Here is a 23,220-nt window from a genome sequence, read left to right as displayed (position 1 = left end):
ATGCTCAGAACGGGCTTAGATACAGACTAAAGGTCCCACTGCTGTATTCCCCATTTCTCACTCCCAAGGCATGGTCAGAATGGGGTTAGATACAGAGTAAAGCTCCCAGTGTATTATTCTCCATCTCTCACTCACAGGACTGGGGGATAGATACAGAGTTAAACTCCCACGACACTGACACACACCAAACACTCCCTGCACACAGACAAAACAAGCTTACACACAGGGTGAAACATGCCTCTCCCCTGTCCCCTCTCAAACACATTCAGTATCTCCAGTGGGACGCTGAGTGCAGATCAGACAACATGAACTCACCATCTCTGAAGTGCTTGAGGACACATCTTGACCCACATGGGGTAAAGCAGCATGTCCCCCACCTGCCACAGTCACTCTCACTTTGACACTCCCTGCCCAGAGTTGTGTTACAGACATAGCTCAGTTGACTGGGGCTCGAGCACTCTCCAGGTCTCTCACCTAGAAAGGGAACATTCAGATGTTAGCTTCTCCTTACACACGAGAGTACAAGGCTTACAGGCATTCTGCGCCGGGGAGACACTCACTGCTGGCAGTCCTTCCATGGTCCAGATGAAGAACTCGGCCAAACTGCACTCTGGGGTCGGCAACACTCTGCTCCCTGCAGTCCGGGGTCTATCCCACTTGGCTCACTGCAGAACCTGGTCTATCACAGTCGGTGCCCTGCAGACCGGGGTCTACTCCAATCTGCACCCTGCAGTCCCGGGTCTCTCCCCGTCTGCTCCCTGCAGTCGCGGGTCTATCCCAGCTTGCTCCCTGCAGTCCCGGCTCTATCCCAGTCTGCTCCCTGCAGGCCCGGGTCTATCCCACTTGGATCACTGCAGAATCGGGTCTATCACAGTCGGTACCCTGCACACCCGGGTCTATCCCAGCTTGCTCCCTGCAGTCCCGGGTCTCTCCCAGTCTGCTCCCTGCACACCCGGCTCTATCCCAGTCTGCTCCCTGCAGGCCCGGGTCTATCCCAGTCTGCTCCCTGCACACCCGGCTCTATCCCAGTCTGCTCCCTGCAGGCCCGGGTCTATCCCAGTTGGCTCACTGCAGAACCGGGTCTCTCACAGTCGGTGCCTTACAGACCAGGGTCTTCCCCAATTTTCTCCCTGCGGTCCCAGGTCAATCACAGTTGGCTCCCCGCAATCCCGGATCTATCACGGTCGGTACCCTGCAGACCCATGAAGATCCCAGTCTGCTCCCAGCAGTCCCATCTCTATCCCAGTTTGCTCCCTGCAGCCCCGGGGCTGTCCCACTCGGCTCCCTGCAATCCCGCGTCTATCCCAGTTGGCTCACTGCAAACCAGGGTCTATCTCAATCTGCTCCCTGCGGACCCGGGTCAATCATAGAATGCCCCTTGCAGTCCCAGGTCTATCCCAGTCTGCTCCCTCTAGTCCTGGGTCTGTCCCAGTTTTTCTCACTCCAGTCTCCACTTTGCTGAACTGTCCCCCCAAGACCGTTCCCTCCTGCAGACACTCTGTCACACTGCTCTCCTTACCGCGTCTGAAGGAGTAGATACATTTCTTGCCACATCCAATATCACAGCACTGTTTGTACGAAGGGCAATCGTCATCATCCTCACAAGATTGGATCCAGCTTTTCTTACACAGGAAAGACACTTGGGAATGTTCCGGGCATTTCTTTGGCAGAACTAAACGAGAAAGAGAAGGTTATCTTCATCAATCTGCTTAGAAACAGACAGCAGCTCACACTGACTGCATCCAACACTCCCAGCGACAGGGACAGCACTGGGTTACATACAGACTAAAGCTGCCTCTGCACGATACACAAACAAAAACTCCCTGGGACAGGGACAGCACAGAGTTAGACACAGTGTCAAGCTCCCTCTACAGCCCGACCCACTTATTGCTCACCGATCTTGGGACTATGCAACAAACCTGTGGGAAGCTGTGCAGTCAGGAATACTCACATTTACTGATGAATGTGGGCACACATTTCCCACCACAGCCCTTGGCCAGGCAGCACCTCTGCCAGACGTCACACTGCGTGTCGTTCCTGCAGTCTTTTCCCAGGGTCGTGTTGCACAACATCGTCAGCCTCCCAGGGAAGGGACAAGTTCCGTTCTCTGTGAACACAAACAAGCGCACTTAGGGGACAGAATCACACAATAATTCACACCCGACTGCAGCACACGACACACCCATCTCACTCACAACACACAGCCTGCTGCGCAGTGAAGGGACCAGGAACTGGGGTGAAGGGGGAACACCTCACTCTGTCTTCTGCCGCAGTATCACGGAACAGCTCACTCACAAGGCCTCTCCCATGGCCTTCAGTGGAAAGAAGGTATGGGCTGAGGGGAGAGGAAGGACTCAACTGTGACAGGGTAAGGACATCAGAGACAGCACAGCCTCCACACAGGGCTTACTCATTTTCCCGTCTGCTCACCGGACAGCAGGAACCCTGTCAGCTTCACCCCCTCACCTTCCCGAACCCGGGAACAGGGATCAGGAGCAGGATATCAGTCTCCTCTCACCTCAATTCCTCCACTATCCAGGGACATGCATCAGAGGCAGGATCCCTGTCTGTCTCCCCAATCACACACTCTGCAACCCAGGGACAAGGATTGGGGGCAAACTCAAAGTCTCCTTCCCACCCCAATTCCTCAATAACCCGGCGACGTAGAACGGGAGCAGGACCCCAGTCTATTTCAGACCCCAACTTCCCCAAACCCTCTCGGGGAAAAGCTCAGAAATCACAGGACACCAGGTTTTACTCCGTCAGAGCTTCACGCATAGCCCCATTGTCAGGTGATCCTGGGGACAAGGATCGCAGCAGGACCCACTCAGTTTCACAACACTCCTTCCTTAAGCCACGGATGGGGATGGACAGAAGAATCCCGCGATGGCAAACGCCCTGCCCTGCGTAACCTATATTCTGCCGACAGCATACATGAACTGTGGGGCGAGGGGGGTATCCCACGCTCTCTCTTGCTCACCTCCTGTGAAACACTTTGGGGTGCACTTCTTCCCACAGCCAGCATCACAACACAAGTGGTATCCATCACAGTCCTGGCTGTCCTGGCAAGAATGCCCAGTGCTGATCCGACAGAACTTGGAGAGGGTGTCCTCCTCTGGACACTGGTCAGTAGGCTCTGTGAAGGGAAGGGCGGCCCAGAACAGTTACAGAGGCCCTCCCAGGCCCCACAACATACCCACACTCCAACATTACCACGCCCTTCCCCTTCCCCAACCTCGCACTCGTCGGGAGGGGGAGTGCTGATTCAATCTCTGACCCTGTGTAATCATCCTCTCACTTACCACTGCTTCCCTCTTTATCCCGACTCCTCCACTGCTCCGACTGCCTCACTACATCCTTCCAGTGGGGTTACATCGCTCCCGCCCCTTGTCTGAGTCGCGGGCCCCCACCCTAAAGTCTACACCCTCCCTCTCCGGGTGCCCATGGTCATTCCACTCACTGCTCACCGCTCACCCGGGTTCCTCCCTCACTGATGTCACGAGGACACTGCGAGGGAGTCCCGGTCGCTGAATGCGGGGCCATGCGATGTCCTCTCTCTTGCTGGGGTTACGTTGAGTGGGGGTCAGAGGGGGACTTACTTCTCGCAAACCACTGTGACAAACATCGAGGCCCACACTCCGTGTTACAGCACGATGCCCAGTGACCACAGGAATCGTCACCGTCGCAGCGAGAGGTGAAGTTCATTCGACAGACATAATGCAGTCTGGTCCCATCCGGACACGTGGATCCGTGCTCTACGGGGAGACACAGAGAGGGAGGGAGAGAGAGAGAGAGATAGAGGGCACTCAACATGACTGCTGAACCAACAGAGCCCATTCCGTGGGCGATATCTACCACAAAGAGCACAGGAACAGGAGCTGCAGCAGGTGATAGAGAAAGAGAGGAGGGTGTAGGGACAGGAGGGGTTTACACAGATAGGGAGGGAGGGTATCGAGACTGGAGGGGTAACATGGACAGGGAGTGGGTGTAGGGGGGTGGAGGGGGTAACAGAAATAGGGAGAGGGTGCAAGGGATGGAGGAGGTTACAGAGATAGGGAGGGGTGTAGGGGCTGGAAGGGGTGACAGAGATGGGGAGGCAGTGTAGGATCTTGAGGAGGTTGCAGTGATAATGGGGAGGTGTAGCGACTACAGCAGGTTTTACAGATAGGGAGGGGATTACGGACTGGAGCGGGTAACACATACAGGGAGGGGGTCTGCGGGCTGGTGGTGCTGACAGAGACAGGAGGGGGTCTCGGGGCTGGTGGTGCTGACAGAGACAGGAGGGGGTCTCGGGGCTGGTGGTGGTCACAGACAAAGGGAGGGGCTCTAGGGGCTGGAGGACGAGACAGGGGCAGGGAGATGAACTGGGGCAGAAGGGAGTTAAACAGTGAAGTACAGGGTATTCTGGGTGGAGAAGGTGACAGAGATAGGGAGGGGGGGTTTGTGGAGCTGGAGGATCCGAGGGGTTCTGTCGTTCTCACCTCCAGGCTTGAAACTCATGACACATCTCTTCCCACATCCGGTCTCACAACACCTTTGCCAGATATCGCAGTCGTCATCAGTGGAACATTGAGAGCCCAGTTTCATCTGACAAATGGGCTGGAGGCGAGACTGCGCTGGACATTCGAACCCTTCCGCTGTGAGGGACAAAAAGACTCAGCTCAAACCGAACGGCACTCTACAGGATTACAGTTCATACCACCAGAGACAAGGAGCTGGGGAGGCCGTTCGGGCTGTCATTGCTAACCCGCTCGATCGGGACATCATTGCTGATCCACCACATGGAGTGCACTTTCCACTCATCACCCCACAGTGGCCACATTCATTTTTCAGCTCAGCCTTACAGGGACCGCTCTCTATTCTCTCTCTCACACAGGGACCGCTCTCCTCTCTCTCTCATACACAGGGACCGCACTCCGCGCGCTCTCTTTCTCACACAGCGATGGCTCTCGATTCTCTCTCTCACACAGGGGCTGCACTCCTTGCTCTCTCTCACAGAGGGACCGCTCCCCTCGCTCTCTCTCACACAGGGACCACTCCCCACTCTCTCTCTCTCACACACGGACTCTTCTCCTCTCTCTCTCCCCCACACAGGGACCACTCCCCCCATCTCTCTCACACAGGGACCGTTCCCCTCGCTCTCTCTCACATACGGACCACTCCCCTCTCACTCTCTCCCTCTCTCTCACAGGGACTGCTCCCCTCACTCTCTCTCTCACAGGCTCTGCTCTCCTCTCTCTCTCTCTCTTTCTCTCACATACACACAGGGACCGCTCCCCTCCATCTCTCTCACACAGGGATCGCTCCCCTCACTCTCTTTCACACAGGGACTGTTCTCCTCTCTCTCTCTCTCTCACAGGGACCACTACCCTCCCTCTGTCTCATAAAGGAAACGCTCCCCTCGCTCTCTCTCACACAGGGACTGCTCCCCTCCCTCTCTCTCACACACGGATCGCTCTCTTCCCTCACAGACCCTCTCTCTCCTCAGCACACAGTCCTCTTTGCGAGACGTGTTCTGTCACTCTCACCTCGCCTGCGGACCCCGTAGACACAGCGTTTTCCGCAATCTCCGACCTGACAGCATCGCTTCCACCTTGTGCAGTCGTCATCTCCCTCACATTCCTCACCGTCGTCCCGGTCACAGATATGTTGAGTTTGGGATGGTTTGGGACACTGTGCGTCTCGCTTTCCTGTTTCTGGGTGAAATCACATTCCAGTCAGAGTCTAGGCAGAAACTCCCAATACAGAAATTCCAAATGACACTCCCAATATCCCTCCGGTGGGAAGATCCCGGGAATAAAGACGGCTACCCCGAGATAAAGGGGCAACATTGCAGGGGGCACTGTAAAGACAAGGATGGAGGGATTCACTTCGGGGTTCATTCAGGGTCGGCCCATTACCACAAATCAGTGAGGGGACGACGGGTGCTGGAATCGGGATGGCGCGTGGGCTTGTGGTTGTTTCAGGAGCAGTAGATTCCAGTGGGAACAAGCTGACAAGGACAGGATTTCACAGACCGGGACTGGTTTACATTGGGATTGAACAATACCAAGGGAAATCCGATCGCAGTGGGAACAATCCTGAAACGGATCTGAACAAGCTGGGACACACAAAGGGCTCTCCTTCTATACCACCCTCCCTCACCCTCCATCTATCACAGATACATAGCCCACATTCAAACAGGAAACATCCTCAAACTGAATGCTCTAACTGCAGGGCTGGGCTTGGGCTATTGGGACAGACAGGGTCTCTGCCTTCGTCAGAAACGGTACGTGAGGGGTGCGCAGCATTTGCTCGGCGTAGCAAGGCTGGGGGTGCAGGGGTCAGTCGTCCTCACCATGTGCGTAATACCGACGGACACATCGCTTCCCACATCCAGCCTCACAGCACGACAGCCACAGATCACAGTCATCGTCGTTTCGACACTCCTGGCCGTAGTTGATGTCACACATCGGGGTAAGGCGTTCGGCAGCTGGGCAGCTCCTGTTCTCTGGGGAGCAGGAGGATAGGGGTCAGACAGGGTTAAATCTCAGCCATAGTCTCAGGTTACCATCAGTGACCGCACCCGGATGTCAAGCTTTCTCGACACCATCATCCCATCAAATACTCCCACTACAGGGACAGCACCGTCTTAGATACGGGATAAAACTCCCACTATACAGTACCCACTCCGTCAAAAACTCCCAGTACAGGGACAGCAAGGGGTGAGATACAGAGTAAAATTCCCTCTACACTGTCCCTCCTCCACCCAACACTCCCAGGACAGGGACAGCACGGGGAAAAATTCACAGCAAACTCCCTCTACACGGTCCCCACTCCATCAAACGCTCCCAAGGACAGGGGTTTCGGGACAGAGTCCAAGTCCCTCTGCACTGACCCTCTCCATCAAACACTCCTAGGAAAGGGACAATACCCGCTTGCATACACAGTAAAACCTCCTCTGCACTGTCCCAATGATCACACACTGACAGCTAACTCCCTGATAATCTGAATCCATTATCCCGCCCCGCAACCACCGTCCATCCCCGAACAAACCCCTCGTCCCGAGACCATCCTCTTACCTCCTTTGAAGAAACGAAAGACGCATCTTTTTCCGCAGCCGGCGTCACAGCACATCTGCCAACGGTCACAGTCAGTGTCTGCTTCACATTCATCTCCCAGCTTCATGGTGCAGACCTTGCCCAGGGCACTGCTCTGTGGGCACTGCGCACCTCCCTCTGTGTGGGCACACACACCGAGAGATGATTACACAGCCCGTTCCGAGGCTAACACCTTCATTTACAGACGCAGGCCCACAGGGAAACCATACACCATCACGTCCCAAAAACCACACTGCAACCTCCCCCCGTCTTCGCTCCCCGTCACTGCTTACAGCACGGCTCACACACAGACGGTACACCTTTTCCGTCGGCACGTTGGCTCAGGGAGCACAAAGGACCCGGACAGACAGAAAATAATAGAATAGTGTAAGTTACATCGGCTTGAGATCGGTATGACAGGTCGGCACAACATCGGGGGCCGAAGGGCCTGTACTGTGCTGTAATGTTCAACGTTCTAAAAGGTAACGCGAAGCTGCATCGGGTTTCCCGGTTCAGGCAAGAGACAAACGTCACTTGCATCACAGCAAGTATGGACACCAAGGCGGAGTGCTCTCTTCCCATACTCCAACCTCAGTGATTACAGAGGGTCACAAACTTGGCTGTGTGTGTGTGATTGTGTATGTGTCAGAGTGAAAGTGAGAGTGAGGATGTGTGAGAGTATGTGTGTGTGAGAGCGTGGATGTGTGTGTTTGGGTGTGCGCGCGTGTGTTTGTGCTTGAGTTGGGCGGAGGTTCTCAGTGCAGTGAAACCACACTGTAAATGGGAAGGGGGTTGGGGCAAAGGCCGAAGGCTCTGTGTCCGGATTGCCCTTACTGTGCAGTGAGCTGCTGCGGACACATCTCCTCCCGCAGCCCACGTCGCAGCATTGCTCCCAGCTCCTGCAGTCTTCGTCCCTCACACACGACATGCTCGAGTTCCTTTCACAGATCCACTTTGCCCGGTATCGATCAGGGCAGTCTCCCTCCTCATCTACAACACAACACGCTGGAGGTTACTGGTGGAGAAGCAAGGCCCAGAAGGGCCACTGGGTCAAATAGGGTCCGTGCTGTCGGTCTGTCAGTGCAGAGGGAAAGGGCACTATCGGAGTTCCAGTGCAGCAGAGGGACATTAACCTTTTTCTGTCCGTCTCCATTTCTCCCTCGCGCTCTCTTCGCACTAACTCCATCTTGCTTGATGAACAATGGTGACGGTGTCCCATTTTCACTTCACTGCTCTATTCCTGCACTCGACCACACGTGACAATAAAACTGAAATCTCATTCTAAACCTCATCTGTGTCAGTTCCCACATTATTTGCATTTCTCATCCTCCATCACTCACTGCCTTGTCAACTCACTCGCTGTCAAACTCTTTTTCCGACGTCCCACTCTCATTGCCCTTCAAAATCCCTTTCTACGTCCCCCTCTCTATTTCAATCACACTCATTCCTCCTGATTGTCACCCAGTCTCTCTCTGTCTCGTTCGTCCCATCTCTCTGTCTCCTCCTCTCCCTATCTGTCTCAATCGGAGTTTGCAACTCTTTCGATATCATTGTGTCTCCCTGGCTCTGACTCATTATGGCACTTCCTCGACATTCCTCGCTCTTATTCTTTCCTCACCTCCCTCTCTCTTGCATCACACTCTCTCTCACTCTGTCATGAGTTCCCAATCATTCTCTCTGTCCCATTCTCCCAGTCCCTCCTCTCTCTGCACCATTCTCTCAATCTCTCTCTCTCTCTCCCTGTCCCAATTTCGCGGTCCATCCCCTTCTCTCCTTATCTTTCTCCCAGCCCCCCGGCCCCCACCCCCTCTCTCTCTCTCTCTCTCTCGGTGCTATTCTCGGTGTCGCTCTCTGTCTCTCCCTGTACCATTCAGCCACTCTCTCTCCCTCTCTGTGCCATTCTCCTGGTCCGTCCCTCTGTCTTGCACTGTTCCATTCACCCGCTCTCTCTCTCTCTCTCACTCTCTCTCTCAGTACCATTCTCCAGGTACAATCCCCCCGACTTCCTGTCTATGTCGCTCTCACTCACTCGTTATTCCCACAACTTACCATCATCCATGATGCTGGGGATACAGACTTTTCCACACTTGCTCTGACAGCAGCTCTGCCAGGCATCACAGTCTTCATCTCCGTTGCACTGATCTCCCAGTTTCATGTCACACATGGGTTCGAGGCGGTGGGGAGCGGGACAGCTATCATCACCTGCAGGTTACAGAGACATGCATCGATGGAGTAGGTACCAAAACACACAACCCTCTCTGATCTGCTGCAGTCAGACACTAGCCCTGAACAAGGGACTCCCACAACTCTTCCATCGTCAATGGACCAGGCTCATCGCCCCTGAATGGAGGAAGGTGCAGGAAGTTTGGAAATTCCATGTATCTCTGTGAAATCCTCACTCCTATCACCAGCCAAAGTGAAAATGGGATCACATCTCTGACGTCAGAAGCGGGGGCCGGTTATCAGCTGGCAATCAGATTCCACTGTGGATCAGTGCGGAGGTTCCCTGCTCTCAGCTGGTGTACGACTGAGACACACACACACACACACACACACACACACACACACACACACACACACACAGAGTCTGCAGCAGACTCACACTCACACGCATACATGTTCTGAAACAGAATCACACTCACTCTCACACACATTCATTCTGAAACAGACTCACACTCACTGTCTTACACACACTTGCACTGAAACAGAATCACACTCACTCTCACACACATTCATTCTGAAACAGACTCACACTCACTCTCTCACACACACTTGCACTCAAACAGAATCACACTCACTCTCACACGCACTCATTCCGAAACAGACACACTCACTCTCACACACTCATTTTCAAACAGACACTCACTGTCTCACACACACTTGCACTGAAACAGAATCACACTCACTCACACACTCATTCTGAAACAGAATCACACTCACTCTCACACACTCATTCTGAAACAGACACTCACTCTCTCGCACTCACTTGCACTGAAACAGAATCACACTCACTCTCACACACTCTCATTTTGAAACAGACTGACACTCTGACAAAAGGAGCAGTTACCAGGGGAAGATATTTCACTGGGGAAAAGGAAACTATGATTCTATCAGGGCTATTGCAGGCTTCAGCGAGACATTGACAGTATGCAGCGCTGGGCTGAGAAACGGCAGATGGAGTTCAACCTGGATAAATGCGAGCTGATGCATTTTGGAAGGTCGAACTTAAATGCTGAATTTAGGATTAAAGACGGGATTCTCGGCAGTGTGGAGCAACAGCAGGATCTTGGTGTTCATGTGCATAGCTCCCTCAAAGTTGCCACCCAGGTGGATAAGGTGGTTAAGAAAGCATATGGTGTTTTGGCTTTCATTAACAGGGGGATCGAGTTTAAGAGCTGCGAAGTTATGCTGCAGCTCTACAAATCCCTGGTGAGACCACACTTGGAATATTGTGTCCTGTTCTGGTCGCCCTATTATAGGAAAGATGTGCAGGCTTTGGAGTGGGTGCACAGCAGGTTTACCAGGATGCTGCCTGGACTGGAGGGCTTGTCTTACGAGGAGAGGTTGACTGAGCTCGGACTTTTCTCTCTGGAGAGACGGAGGAAGAGAGGTGACCTGATCGAGGTGTACAAGGTAATGAGAGGGATGGATAGAGTCGATAGGCAGAGACTTTTCCCCAGGGCAGGATTGACTGCCACGAGGGGTCATAGTTTTAAGGTGTGAGGAGCAAGGTACAGAGGCGACGTCAGACGGAAGTTCTTCACCAGGACAGTGTGAGTGCATGGAATACTCTTCCAGGGGTAGTCGTTCAAGGGGAGTCATCAGTGACATTTAAGCGACTGCTGGACATGCACATGGACAGCCGTGAACTGAGGGGAATGTAGGTTAGGTTATTTTAATTTTGGATGACGATTATTCCACGGCACAACATCATGGGCCGAAGGGCCTGTACTGTGCTGTAACTTACTAGGTTCTATGTTCTCACTCCATTCTTAAAAACACACTCAACTTGACACACATACACACTCAACCTGGCACACACACACACACACACACACACACACACAAACAAACATTCACACACACACACACACACACACACACACACACAAACATACACACACACACACACACACACACACACACACAAACATACACACACACACACACACACACACACACACACACACACACACACACCACAACACACACAGACACACACAGACACAGACACATACACACACACCACAACACACACAGACACACACAGACACAGACACATACACACACACACACACACACACACACACACACACACACACACACACACACACACACACACACACACACACACACACACACACACACACACAGTGACGTACTGAAATACCCACAGATTAACCTCTGAACAAACAGAGACTGACTGATCACTTACGGCCCATGAGGAAACGAGGCACACATCTCTTTCCGCAGTTAGCATCGCAGCACGAGGACCAGGCAAAGCAATCAGCGTCACTCATACACACATCTCCCAGCTTCATCTCACAGAACGGGTCCAGGCGTGTGGAAGCAGGGCATTGGGTCGCTGGAATGAACACAGTGACAGTCAGATCAGGATCATCAACAAACAGACAGTCTCGCACTCCCACGACAGGGATAGCACGGGGTTAGATACAGAGTCAACCTCACTCTACACCCACCCTTCCCATCAAACACTCCCAGGGACAGGGGGTTAGGTACGGAGTAAAGCTCCCGCCACACTGTCCTCCCCACATTAAACACTGCCAGGACCGCACCTGTACCCTGGCAGCTTCGACACTGAGGTTAACAGGAGGGGTGCCTTACATCTGGTCAGGAACTTGGAGACACATCTATTCCCACAGGAGGTATTGCAGCAGGTCTGCCAATCTTCGCAGTCACTGTCCTTATCGCACTGAGTATGGAAACTCTCGGAGCAGACGTGCCTCAGTCTGGAAGCTGACGGACACCTTTCTTCACTCCCTGCAAAGACAGAGGCTCCATCTTAGCTTCGGGAACTGTTGCTGCTGCCTCAACCATTGTTTGCTCACTTCGCCCAGAGCTCTGGGAGACATGGAGAGAAAGACACAGAGAGGCGGAGACAGACACGGTGAAACAGAGAGAGAGATAAACAGAGAGAGACTGAGAAATAGAGAAAGAGAGAGAGAGAGAGATGGGGAGAAAGCAAACAGAGAATGTGAGACAGAGAGAGACTGACCGAGAGCGAGAGAGTGAGAGAGAGGGAGGGATTAAGAGAGGGAGGGATACACACACAAACACACCGTCTCCCAGACACACTCTGTGCCTCTTGTTCACTGATGAACAGGCTCTGGGACGGAAATGAGGGAGGGCAGTGAACCGGTCGGATCCGAGGGCAAATGGGGTTACTCACTCCTGCCGTGGAAAGAATGCACACAGCGTTGCCCACAACTGGTGTTGCAGCAGGTCTGCCAGGCATAGCAGTCGTTATCATCCTCACACAGCTCACCGTACTTCATGTCACACACTGCAGACAGGCGCTGAGGGGAAGGACACATTCCAAACGTCCGATCTGTGACAGACACTGATGGAGGGAGGCAGGGACACAGGGACAGGGAGAGGGATACAGACACAGATCAGAAACACCGCAAGGGCACATCGACGACACCCGGACGGAGCAGTCTCATTGCAGCACTGAGTGAGAGCGGGCCTAATGGATTAAGGCTAGATCACATGGAATCCAAGCACAGCCAGCATATTGGATACTCAATTGCTTTGATGGTAGGAAGCAGAGAGTAACAGCGGAAAGATGCTTGTCGGACTGGAGGCCGGTGACTGGTGCTGTGACTCAGGGGTCGGTGCAGGGGCCGTCGCTGTTTGTTCTCTATATCAATGATTTGGATGAGACTGTACAAGGCGTGCTTTCATAAGATTGTGGAGGACATTAAAATAGGTGGAATTGTCGGCAGTGAGGGAGGTTAGCACGAATTGCAGCAGCATCTCGATCACCTGGGCAAGTGGACGGAGAAATGGCAAATGGGGTTTGATGGAGTGAAGCCTGAGGTGGTGCATTCTGGAAAGTGAAATCAAGATCAGAGATTCATTGGTAGCGCCTTAAGGAGTCGCGTGGAACAGAGGGACCTTAGAGTTCAGGTACACGGCTCTCTGAAACTGGTGTTACAGGGAGACAGGGCAGTGAGGACGGCTTTTGGCTCATTGGCCTTCAGCAGTCAGGGCACTGTGTATACAAGTTGGGAACTTATGTCGCAGTTGTACAGGACGTTGGAAAGGCCACACTTGGAGCATCGCGGTCGGTTTCGGCCACCTTGCTAGCAGAAGGATTTGTGAAACTGGAAAGAGTGCAGAAGAAATTTACAAGATTGTTACCATAACTAAAGAGACTGAGTTATCAGGACAGAACAGGAGACAGTGGGCAAGCTCAGACTTTCTTCTTTAGTGTGTAAGAGACCGCGGTCGGCCGGGGGAGAGTGGCCGGAATCTGATCCAAGTGTATAAGATCGTGAAAGGCAATGACACGGTGAGAACACTCAGTCTTTTTCCCACGGTTGGGCAATCGGGACAAGGGGGCATCAGTTTCAGGTACAAGGGAAAGAGTACACGGGAATCCGATGGGACAATATTTTTATTTTACACATAGGCTTCTACGTACATGGAATGAGCTGCCAGCGGAATTGGTTGAAGCGGGTACATTAATAACATTGAACAGGCATTTGGTTGAATACATGGATCGGAAAGTTTAAGATGGATATGGGCCTACAGCAGGGAAATTGGGTCATCATGGACAAATTTGGGCCGAAGTGCCAGTCTCCGTGCCGTACGGCTCGATGACTGTATGACCGGGGAACTGTGCATGATGCTCCGAAGGTGGGTGTAACTAAGCGTGACACGGAGACCAGGAAATTGTGCACGGAGCTCCGCCTTCGAGTCTGACTCAGCGGGAAATGGAGACCAGCAAAGTCAGAATGGACATCACACAAGCAGCTTGCTGGGAGCAGGGTGTTCGCCACATACAGCCTGCTCGGAGCAGGGCTTTCCCAGCGCGCACCCAGCTGGGAGCAGGGCTTTCCCCACACACAGCCTGCTCGGAGCAGGGCATTCCCAGCGCGCAGCCGGCTGGGAGCAGGGCTTTCCCCACATACAGTCTGCTCGGAGCGTGGCGTTCCCCACACACAGACTGCTGGGAACTGGGTGATTCCATGACTCACTGCTGGGTACAGCTGGGTGTTTTAAGAACTGGCAGACTACATGCAGTTACCTGAGACTGACACATTGCGGTTCTGTCCCATGAACGAGTGCACACAGCGTCTACCACACGGAGTCTCACAACATGACGTCCACTTCCCACAGTCCTCATTGTCTTCACACGAGATGCTGTGATTCATCCTGCAGACACGATCCAGGCTGGACACCTTTGGACACTGCTCAGATTTCCCCCAGTCTGCAAAACGAATTGCTGGTGTTTATGCAAGAGGTCACGACAGATGCAGAGGTGGCAGAGACACAGGGAATAGGGGCTTACGGAGAAACAACAGGAGACAGAGAGAACAGTGACACTCAGACAGTGAAGATCTGCAACACGTAGACACAAAAACATGTGACAAGAGGCGGAATGCCGCAGAGAAGTAGAGAGAACGAGACAGAGGGAGAGTCGGAGAGTGAGTGAGAGAGAAAGAGAGAGAGAGAAGGCTTGCCAGTGGGGGGAGGGGGTAGAGAGAGAGAGAGAGAGAGAGAGAGAGAGAGAGAGAGAGAGGGAGAGAGAGAGAGAGAGAGGGAGAGAAGGAGAGGAATGCGACAGAGAAAGAGTGGGATAAGACGTACATAATACGGAAAGGAAATGATGAGACACCGAGAGCGGGAGATCTGTTGGATGGACGCACTATGAGAGACAAAGAGAAATACACACACAGACACAAAGTGGGATATACACACAGTGAGGGAACAATCCCACTGCAGTCTCATTCAGGCCTGTCCAGCAGACACTTTTCGGACCAGCAATTACCTCCATCAGACTTCCTGTAGAACGACGGGACACAGCGTTTCTGACAACCAGCATCACAGCACCTTTGAGATCCAGCACAATCTCCATCTGACTCACACACCCTCCCAAAGGTGGAGTTACACACACAGGCAAGATGGTCGGGGCGAGGGCACTGCCCATTATCTTCCGGTGAGAGAAAGACAGAGAGAGCGCAGAACCGAGTTAGACACACAGTAAACGTCCCACTGCAGTATTATCCATCTCTCACTCCCAGAACATCGACAGCACAGGGCTAGATACAGAAGACAGCTCCCACTGCAGTATTACACATCTCTCACTCCCAGAACATCGACAGCACAGGGCTCGACACAGACGAAACATCCCACTGCAGTATTACACATCTCTCACTCCCAGAACATCGACAGCACAGGGCTCGACACAGACGAAACATCCCACTGCAGTATTACACATCTCTCACTCCCAGAACATAGATAGCATGGGGTTAGATACAGAGTAAAGCTCCCGCTACACTATTCCCAACCTCTCACTCTCAGAACATGCTCAGAACGGGCTTAGATACAGACTAAAGGTCCCACTGCTGTATTCCCCATTTCTCACTCCCAAGGCATGGTCAGAATGGGGTTAGATACAGAGTAAAGCTCCCAGTGTATTATTCTCCATCTCTCACTCACAGGACAGGGGGATAGATACAGAGTTAAACTCCCACGACACTGACACACACCAAACACTCCCTGCGCACAGACAAAACAAGCTTACACACAGGGTGAAACATGCCTCTCCCCTGTCCCCTCTCAAACACATTCAGTATCTCCAGTGGGACGCTGAGTGCAGATCAGACAACATGAACTCACCATCTCTGAAGTGCTTGAGGACACATCTTGACCCACATGGGGTAAAGCAGCATGTCCCCCACCTGCCACAGTCACTCTCACTTTTACACTCCCTGCCCAGAGTTGTGTTACAGACATAGCTCAGTTGACTGGGGCTCGAGCACTCTCCAGGTCTCTCACCTAGAAAGGGAACATTCAGATGTTAGCTTCTCCTTACACACGAGAGTACAAGGCTTACAGGCATTCTGCGCCGGGGAGACACTCACTGCTGGCAGTCCTTCCATGGTCCAGATGAAGAACTCGACCAAACTGCACTCTGGGGTCGGCAACACTCTGCTCCCTGCAGTCCGGGGTCTATCCCACTTGGCTCACTGCAGAACCTGGTCTATCACAGTCGGTGCCCTGCAGACCGGGGTCTACTCCAATCTGCACCCTGCAGTCCCGGGTCTCTCCCCTTCTGCTCCCTGCAGTCGCGGGTCTATCCCAGCTTGCTCCCTGCAGTCCCGGGTCTCTCCCCGTCTGCTCCCTGCAGTCCCGGCTCTATCCCAGTCTGCTCCCTGCAGGCCCGGGTCTATCCCACTTGGATCACTGCAGAATCGGGTCTATCACAGTCGGTACCCTGCACACCCGGGTCTATCCCAGCTTGCTCCCTGCAGTCCCGGGTCTCTCCCAGTCTGCTCCCTGCACACCCGGCTCTATCCCAGTCTGCTCCCTGCAGGCCCGGGTCTATCCCAGTTGGCTCACTGCAGAACCGGGTCTCTCACAGTCGGTGCCTTACAGACCAGGGTCTTCCCCAATCTGCTCCCTGCGGTCCCAGGTCAATCACACTTGGCTCCCCGCAATCCCGGATCTATCACGGTCGGTACCCTGCAGACCCATGAAGATCCCAGTCTGCTCCCAGCAGTCCCATCTCTATCCCAGTTTGCTCCCTGCAGCCCCGGGGCTGTCCCACTCGGCTCCCTGCAATCCCGCGTCTATCCCAGTTGGCTCACTGCAAACCAGGGTCTATCTCAATCTGCTCCCTGCGGACCCGGGTCAATCATAGAATGCCCCTTGCAGTCCCAGGTCTATCCCAGTCTGCTCCCTCTAGTCCTGGGTCTGTCCCAGTTTTTCTCACTCCAGTCTCCACTTTGCTGAACTGTCCCCCCAAGACCGTTCCCTCCTGCAGACACTCTGTCACACCGCTCTCCTTACCGCGTCTGAAGGAGTAGATACATTTCTTGCCACATCCAATATCACAGCACTGTTTGTACGAAGGGCAATCGTCATCATCCTCACAAGATTGGATCCAGCTTTTCTTACACAGGAAAGACACTTGGGAATGTTCCGGGCATTTCTTTGGCAGAACTAAACGAGAAAGAGAAGGTTATCTTCATCAATCTGCTTAGAAACAGACAGCAGCTCACACTGACTGCATCCAACACTCCCAGCGACAGGGACAGCACTGGGTTACATACAGACTAAAGCTGCCTCTGCACGATACACAAACAAAAACTCCCTGGGACAGGGACAGCACAGAGTTAGACACAGTGTCAAGCTCCCTCTACAGCCCGACCCACTTATTGCTCACCGATCTTGGGACTATGCAACAAACCTGTGGGAAGCTGTGCAGTCAGGAATACTCACATTTACTGATGAATGTGGGCACACATTTCCCCCCACAGCCCTTGGCCAGGCAGCACCTCTGCCAGACGTCACACTGCGTGTCGTTCCTGCAGTCTTTTCCCAGGGTCGTGTTGCACAACATCGTCAGCCTCCCAGGGAAGGGACAAGTTCCGTTCTCTGTGAACACAAACAAGCGCACTTAGGGGACAGAATCACACAATAATTCACACCCGACTGCAGCACACGACACACCCATCTCACTCACAACACACAGCCTGCTGCGCAGTGAAGGGACCAGGAACTGGGGTGAAGGGGGAACACCTCACTCTGTCTTCTGCCGCAGTATCACGGAACAGCTCACTCACAAGGCCTCTCCCATGGCCTTCAGTGGAAAGAAGGTATGGGCTGAGGGGAGAGGAAGGACTTAACTGTGACAGGGTAAGGACATCAGAGACAGCACAGCCTCCACACAGGGCTTACTCATTTTCCCGTCTGCTCACCGGACAGCAGGAACCCTGTCAGCTTCACCCCCTCACCTTCCCGAACCCAGGAACAGGGATCAGGAGCAGGATATCAGTCTCCTCTCACCTCAATTCCTCCATTATCCAGGGACATGCATCAGAGGCAGGATCCCTGTCTGCTCCCCAATCACACACTCTGCAACCCAGGGACAAGGACTGGGGGCAAACTCAAAGTCTCCTTCCCACCCCAATTCCTCCATAACCCGGCGACGTAGAACGGGAGCAGGACCCCAGTCTATTTCAGACCCCAACTTCCCCAAACCCTCTCGGGGAAAAGCTCAGAAATCACAGGACACCAGGTTTTACTCCGTCAGAGCTTCACGCATCGCCCCATTGTCAGGTGATCCTGGGGACAAGGATCGCAGCAGGACCCACTCAGTTTCACAACACTCCTTCCTTAAGCCACGGATGGGGATGGACAGAAGAATCCCGCGATGGCAAACGCCCTGCCCTGCGTAACCTATATTCTGCCGACAGCATACATGAACTGTGGGGCGAGGGGGGTATCCCACGCTCTCTCTTGCTCACCTCCTGTGAAACACTTTGGGGTGCACTTCTTCCCACAGCCAGCATCACAACACAAGTGGTATCCATCACAGTCCTGGCTGTCCTGGCAAGAATGCCCAGTGCTGATCCGACAGAACTTGGAGAGGGTGTCCTCCTCTGGACACTGGTCAGTAGGCTCTGTGAACGGAAGGGCGGCCCAGAACAGTTACAGAGGCCCTCCCAGGCCCCACAACATACCCACACTCCAACATTACCACGCCCTTCCCCTTCCCCAACCTCGCACTCGTCGGGAGGGGGAGTGCTGATTCAATCTCTGACCCTGTGTAATCATCCTCTCACTTACCACTGCTTCCCTCTTTATCCCGACTCCTCCACTGCTCCGACTGCCTCACTACATCCTTCCAGTGGGGTTACATCGCTCCCGCCCCTTGTCTGAGTCGCGGGCCCCCACCCTAAAGTTTACACCCACCCTCTCCAGGTGCCCATGGTCATTCCACTCACTGCTCACCGCTCACCCGGGTTCCTCCCTCACTGATGTCACGAGGACACTGCGAGGGAGTCCCGGTCGCTGAATGCGGGGCCATGCGATGTCCTCTCTCTTGCTGGGGTTACGTCGAGTTGGGGTCAGAGGGGGACTTACTTCTCGCAAACCACTGTGACACACATCGAGGCCCACACTCCGTGTTACAGCACGATGCCCAGTGACCACAGGAATCGTCACCGTCGCAGCGAGAGGTGAAGTTCATTCGACAGACATAATGCAGTCTGGTCCCATCCGGACACGTGGATCCGTGCTCTACGGGGAGACACAGAGAGGGAGGGAGAGAGAGAGAGAAATAGAGGGCACTCAACATGACTGCTGAAACAACAGAGCCCATTCCGTGGGCGATATCTACCACAAAGAGCACAGGAACAGGAGCTGCAGCAGGTGATAGAGAAAGAGAGGAGGGTGTAGGGACAGGAGGGGTTTACACAGATAGGGAGGGAGGGTATCGAGACTGGAGGGGTAACATGGACAGGGAGTGGGTGTAGGGGGATGGAGGGGGTAACAGAAATAGGGAGAGGGTGCAAGGGATGGAGGAGGTTACAGAGATAGGGAGGGGTGTAGGGGCTGGAAGGGGTTACAGAGATGGGGAGGCAGTGTAGGATCTTGAGGAGGTTGCAGTGATAATGGGGAGGTGTAGCGACTACAGCAGGTTTTACAGATAGGGAGGGGATTACGGACTGGAGCGGGTAACACATACAGGGAGGGGGTCTGCGGGCTGGTGGTGCTGACAGAGACAGGAGGGGGTCTCGGGGCTGGTGGTGCTGACAGAGACAGGAGGGGGTCTCGGGGCTGGTGGTGGGTCACAGACAAAGGGAGGGGCTCTAGGGGCTGGAGGACGAGACAGGGGCAGGGAGATGAACTGGGGCAGAAGGGAGTTAAACAGTGAAGTAGAGGGTATTCTGGGTGGAGAAGGTGACAGAGAGAGGGAGGGGGGGTTTGTGGAGTTGGAGGATCCGAGGGGTTCTGTCGTTCTCACCTCCAGGCTTGAAACTCATGACACATCTCTTCCCACATCCGGTCTCACAACATCTTTGCCAGATATCGCAGTCGTCATCAGTGGAACATTGAGAGCCCAGTTTCATCTGACAAATGGGCTGGAGGCGAGACTGCGCTGGACATTCGAACGCTTCCGCTGTGAGGGACAAAAAGACTCAGCTCAAACCGAACGGCGCTCTACAGGATTACAGTTCATACCACCAGAGACAAGGAGCTGGGGAGGCCGTTCGGGCTGTCATTGCTAACCCGCTCGATCGGGACATCATTGCTGATCCACCACATGGAGTGCACTTTCCACTCATCACCCCACAGTGGCCACATTCATTTTTCAGCTCAGCCTTACAGGGACCGCTCTCTATTCTCTCTCTCACACAGGGACCGCTCTCCTCTCTCTCTCATACACAGGGACCGCACTCCGCGCATTCTCTTTCTCACACAGCGATGGCTCTCGATTCTCTCTCTCACACAGGGGCTGCACTCCTTGCTCTCTCTCACAGAGGGACCGTTCCCCTCGCTCTCTCTCACATACGGACCACTCCCCTCTCACTCTCTCCCTCTCTCTCACAGGGACTGCTCCCCTCACTCTCTCTCTCACAGGCTCTGTTCTCCTCTCTCTCTCTCTCTCTCTCACACACACACAGGGACCGCTCCCCTCCATCTCTCTCACACAGGGATCGCTCCCCTCACTCTCTTTCACACAGGGACTGTTCTCCTCTCTCTCTCTCTCACAGGGACCACTACCCTCCCTCTGTCTCATAAAGGAAACGCTCCCCTCGCTCTCTCTCACACAGGGACTGCTCCCCTCCCTCTCTCTCACACACGGATCGCTCTCTTCCCTCACAGACCCTCTCTCTCCTCAGCACACAATCCTCTTTGCGAGACGTGTTCTGTCACTCTCACCTCGCCTGCGGACCCCGTAGACACAGCGTTTTCCGCAATCTCCGACCTGACAGCATCGCTTCCACCTTGTGCAGTCGTCATCTCCCTCACATTCCTCACCGTCGTCCCGGTCACAGATATGTTGAGTTTGGGATGGTTTGGGACACTGCGCGTCTCGCTTTCCTGTTTCTGGGTGAAATCACATTCCAGTCAGAGTCTAGGCAGAAACTCCCAATACAGAAATTCCAAATGACACTCCCAATATCCCTCCGGTGGGAAGATCCCGGGAATAAAGAGGGCTACCCCGAGATAAAGGGGCAACATTGCAGGGGGCACTGTAAAGACAAGGACGGAGGGTTTCACTTCGGGGTTCATTCAGGGTCGGCCCATTACCACAAATCAGTGAGGGGACGACGGGTGCTGGAATCGGGATGGCGCGTGGGCTTGTGGTTGTTTCAGGAGCAGTAGATTCCAGTGGGAACAAGCTGACAAGGACAGGATTTCACAGACCGGGACTGGTTTACATTGGGATTGAACAATACCAAGGGAAATCCGATCGCAGTGGGAACAATCCTGAAACGGATCTGAACAAGCTGGGACACACAAAGGGCTCTCCTTCTATACCACCCTCCCTCACCCTCCATCTATCACAGATACATAGCCCACATTCAAACAGGAAACATCCTCAAACTGAATGCTCTAACTGCAGGGCTGGGCTTGGGCTATTGGGACAGACAGGGTCTCTGCCTTCGTCAGAAACGGTACGTGAGGGGTGCGCAGCATTTGCTCGGCGTAGCAAGGCTGGGGGTGCAGGGGTCAGTCGTCCTCACCATGTGCGTAATACCGACGGACACATCGCTTCCCACATCCAGCCTCACAGCACGACAGCCACAGATCACAGTCATCGTCGTTTCGACACTCCTGGCCGTAGTTGATGTCACACATCGGGGTAAGGCGTTCGGCAGCTGGGCAGCTCCTGTTCTCTGGGGAGCAGGAGGATAGGGGTCAGACAGGGTTAAATCTCAGCCATAGTCTCAGGTTACCATCAGTGACCGCACCCGGATGTCAAGCTTTCTCGACACCATCATCCCATCAAATACTCCCACTACAGGGACAGCACCGTCTTAGATACGGGATAAAACTCCCACTATACAGTACCCACTCCGTCAAAAACTCCCAGTACAGGGACAGCAAGGGGTGAGATACAGAGTAAAATTCCCTCTACACTGTCCCTCCTCCACCCAACACTCCCAGGACAGGGACAGCACGGGGAAAAATTCACAGCAAACTCCCTCTACACGGTCCCCACTCCATCAAACGCTCCCAAGGACGGGGGTTTCGGTACAGAGTCCAAGTCCCTCTGCACTGACCCTCTCCATCAAACACTCCTAGGAAAGGGACAATACCCGCTTGCATACACAGTAAAACCTCCTCTGCACTGTCCCAATGATCACACACTGACAGCTAACTCCCTGATAATCTGAATCCATTATCCCCGCCCCGCAACCACCGTCCATCCCCGAACAAACCCCTCATCCCGAGACCACCCTCTTACCTCCTTTGAAGAAACGAAAGACGCATCTTCTTCCGCAGCCGGCGTCACAGCACATCTGCCAACGGTCACAGTCAGTGTCTGCTTCACATTCATCTCCCAGCTTCATGGTGCAGACCTTGCCCAGGGCACTGCTCTGTGGGCACTGCGCCCCTCCCTCTGTGTGGGCACACACACCGAGAGATGATTACACAGCCTGTTCCGAGGCTAACACCTTCATTTACAGACGCAGGCCCACAGGGAAACCATACACCATCACGTCCCAAAAACCACACTGCAACCTCCCCCCGTCTTCGCTCCCCGTCACTGCTTACAGCACGGATCACACACAGACGGTACACCTTTTCCGTCGGCACGTTGGCTCAGGGAGCACAAAGGACCCGGACAGACAGAAAATAATAGAATAGTGTAGGTTACATCGGCTTGAGATCGGTATGACAGGTCGGCACAACATCGGGGGCCGAAGGGCCTGTACTGTGCTGTAATGTTCAACGTTCTAAAAGGTAACGCGAAGCTGCATCGGGTTTCCCGGTTCAGGCAAGAGACAAACGTCACTTGCATCACAGCAAGTATGGACACCAAGGCGGAGTGCTCTCTTCCCATACTCCAACCTCAGTGATTACAGAGGGTCACAAACTTGGCTGTGTGTGTGTGTGATTGTGTATGTGTCAGAGTGAAAGTGAGAGT

At 53.8% G+C, this 23,220-nt stretch overlaps 1 protein-coding gene across 6 annotated transcripts in view; it reads right to left on the bottom strand.

Moving 5' to 3' along the window:
- Window positions 1-23,220, bottom strand: part of LOC125450177 (uncharacterized) — a 116,322-nt gene that overhangs the window by 13,458 nt on the left and 79,644 nt on the right. For 4 of the 6 annotated variants that reach the window (XM_059643508.1, XM_059643510.1, XM_059643513.1 and 1 more), the window contains exons 79-103: window positions 22,537-22,692; window positions 21,812-21,964; window positions 21,003-21,170; window positions 20,083-20,238; window positions 19,200-19,355; window positions 18,581-18,736; window positions 17,553-17,708; window positions 17,121-17,273; window positions 15,948-16,106; window positions 15,097-15,258; window positions 14,353-14,535; window positions 12,490-12,660; window positions 11,925-12,080; window positions 11,515-11,664; window positions 9,129-9,281; window positions 7,914-8,069; window positions 7,062-7,217; window positions 6,338-6,490; window positions 5,529-5,696; window positions 4,482-4,637; window positions 3,600-3,755; window positions 2,981-3,136; window positions 1,952-2,107; window positions 1,520-1,672; window positions 316-474 (exon numbers count right to left, since the gene is read on the bottom strand). In XM_059643508.1, the coding sequence (XP_059499491.1) occupies window positions 316-474; window positions 1,520-1,672; window positions 1,952-2,107; window positions 2,981-3,136; window positions 3,600-3,755; window positions 4,482-4,637; window positions 5,529-5,696; window positions 6,338-6,490; window positions 7,062-7,217; window positions 7,914-8,069; window positions 9,129-9,281; window positions 11,515-11,664; window positions 11,925-12,080; window positions 12,490-12,660; window positions 14,353-14,535; window positions 15,097-15,258; window positions 15,948-16,106; window positions 17,121-17,273; window positions 17,553-17,708; window positions 18,581-18,736; window positions 19,200-19,355; window positions 20,083-20,238; window positions 21,003-21,170; window positions 21,812-21,964; window positions 22,537-22,692 (3,957 nt within the window). The remainder of the gene's footprint in view (window positions 1-315; window positions 475-1,519; window positions 1,673-1,951; window positions 2,108-2,980; window positions 3,137-3,599; window positions 3,756-4,481; window positions 4,638-5,528; window positions 5,697-6,337; window positions 6,491-7,061; window positions 7,218-7,913; window positions 8,070-9,128; window positions 9,282-11,514; window positions 11,665-11,924; window positions 12,081-12,489; window positions 12,661-14,352; window positions 14,536-15,096; window positions 15,259-15,947; window positions 16,107-17,120; window positions 17,274-17,552; window positions 17,709-18,580; window positions 18,737-19,199; window positions 19,356-20,082; window positions 20,239-21,002; window positions 21,171-21,811; window positions 21,965-22,536; window positions 22,693-23,220) is intronic. The other 2 variants (XM_059643512.1, XM_059643509.1) reach the window with 2 other exon arrangements.

Source organism: Stegostoma tigrinum (assembly GCF_030684315.1).
Source record: "Stegostoma tigrinum isolate sSteTig4 chromosome 44 unlocalized genomic scaffold, sSteTig4.hap1 SUPER_44_unloc_1, whole genome shotgun sequence".
In the NCBI taxonomy this organism is placed as follows: domain Eukaryota; kingdom Metazoa; phylum Chordata; class Chondrichthyes; order Orectolobiformes; family Stegostomatidae; genus Stegostoma; species Stegostoma tigrinum.
The sequence above is the reverse complement of the archived record's forward strand: the minus strand, read 5'-3'. Positions and strand labels throughout refer to the sequence as shown.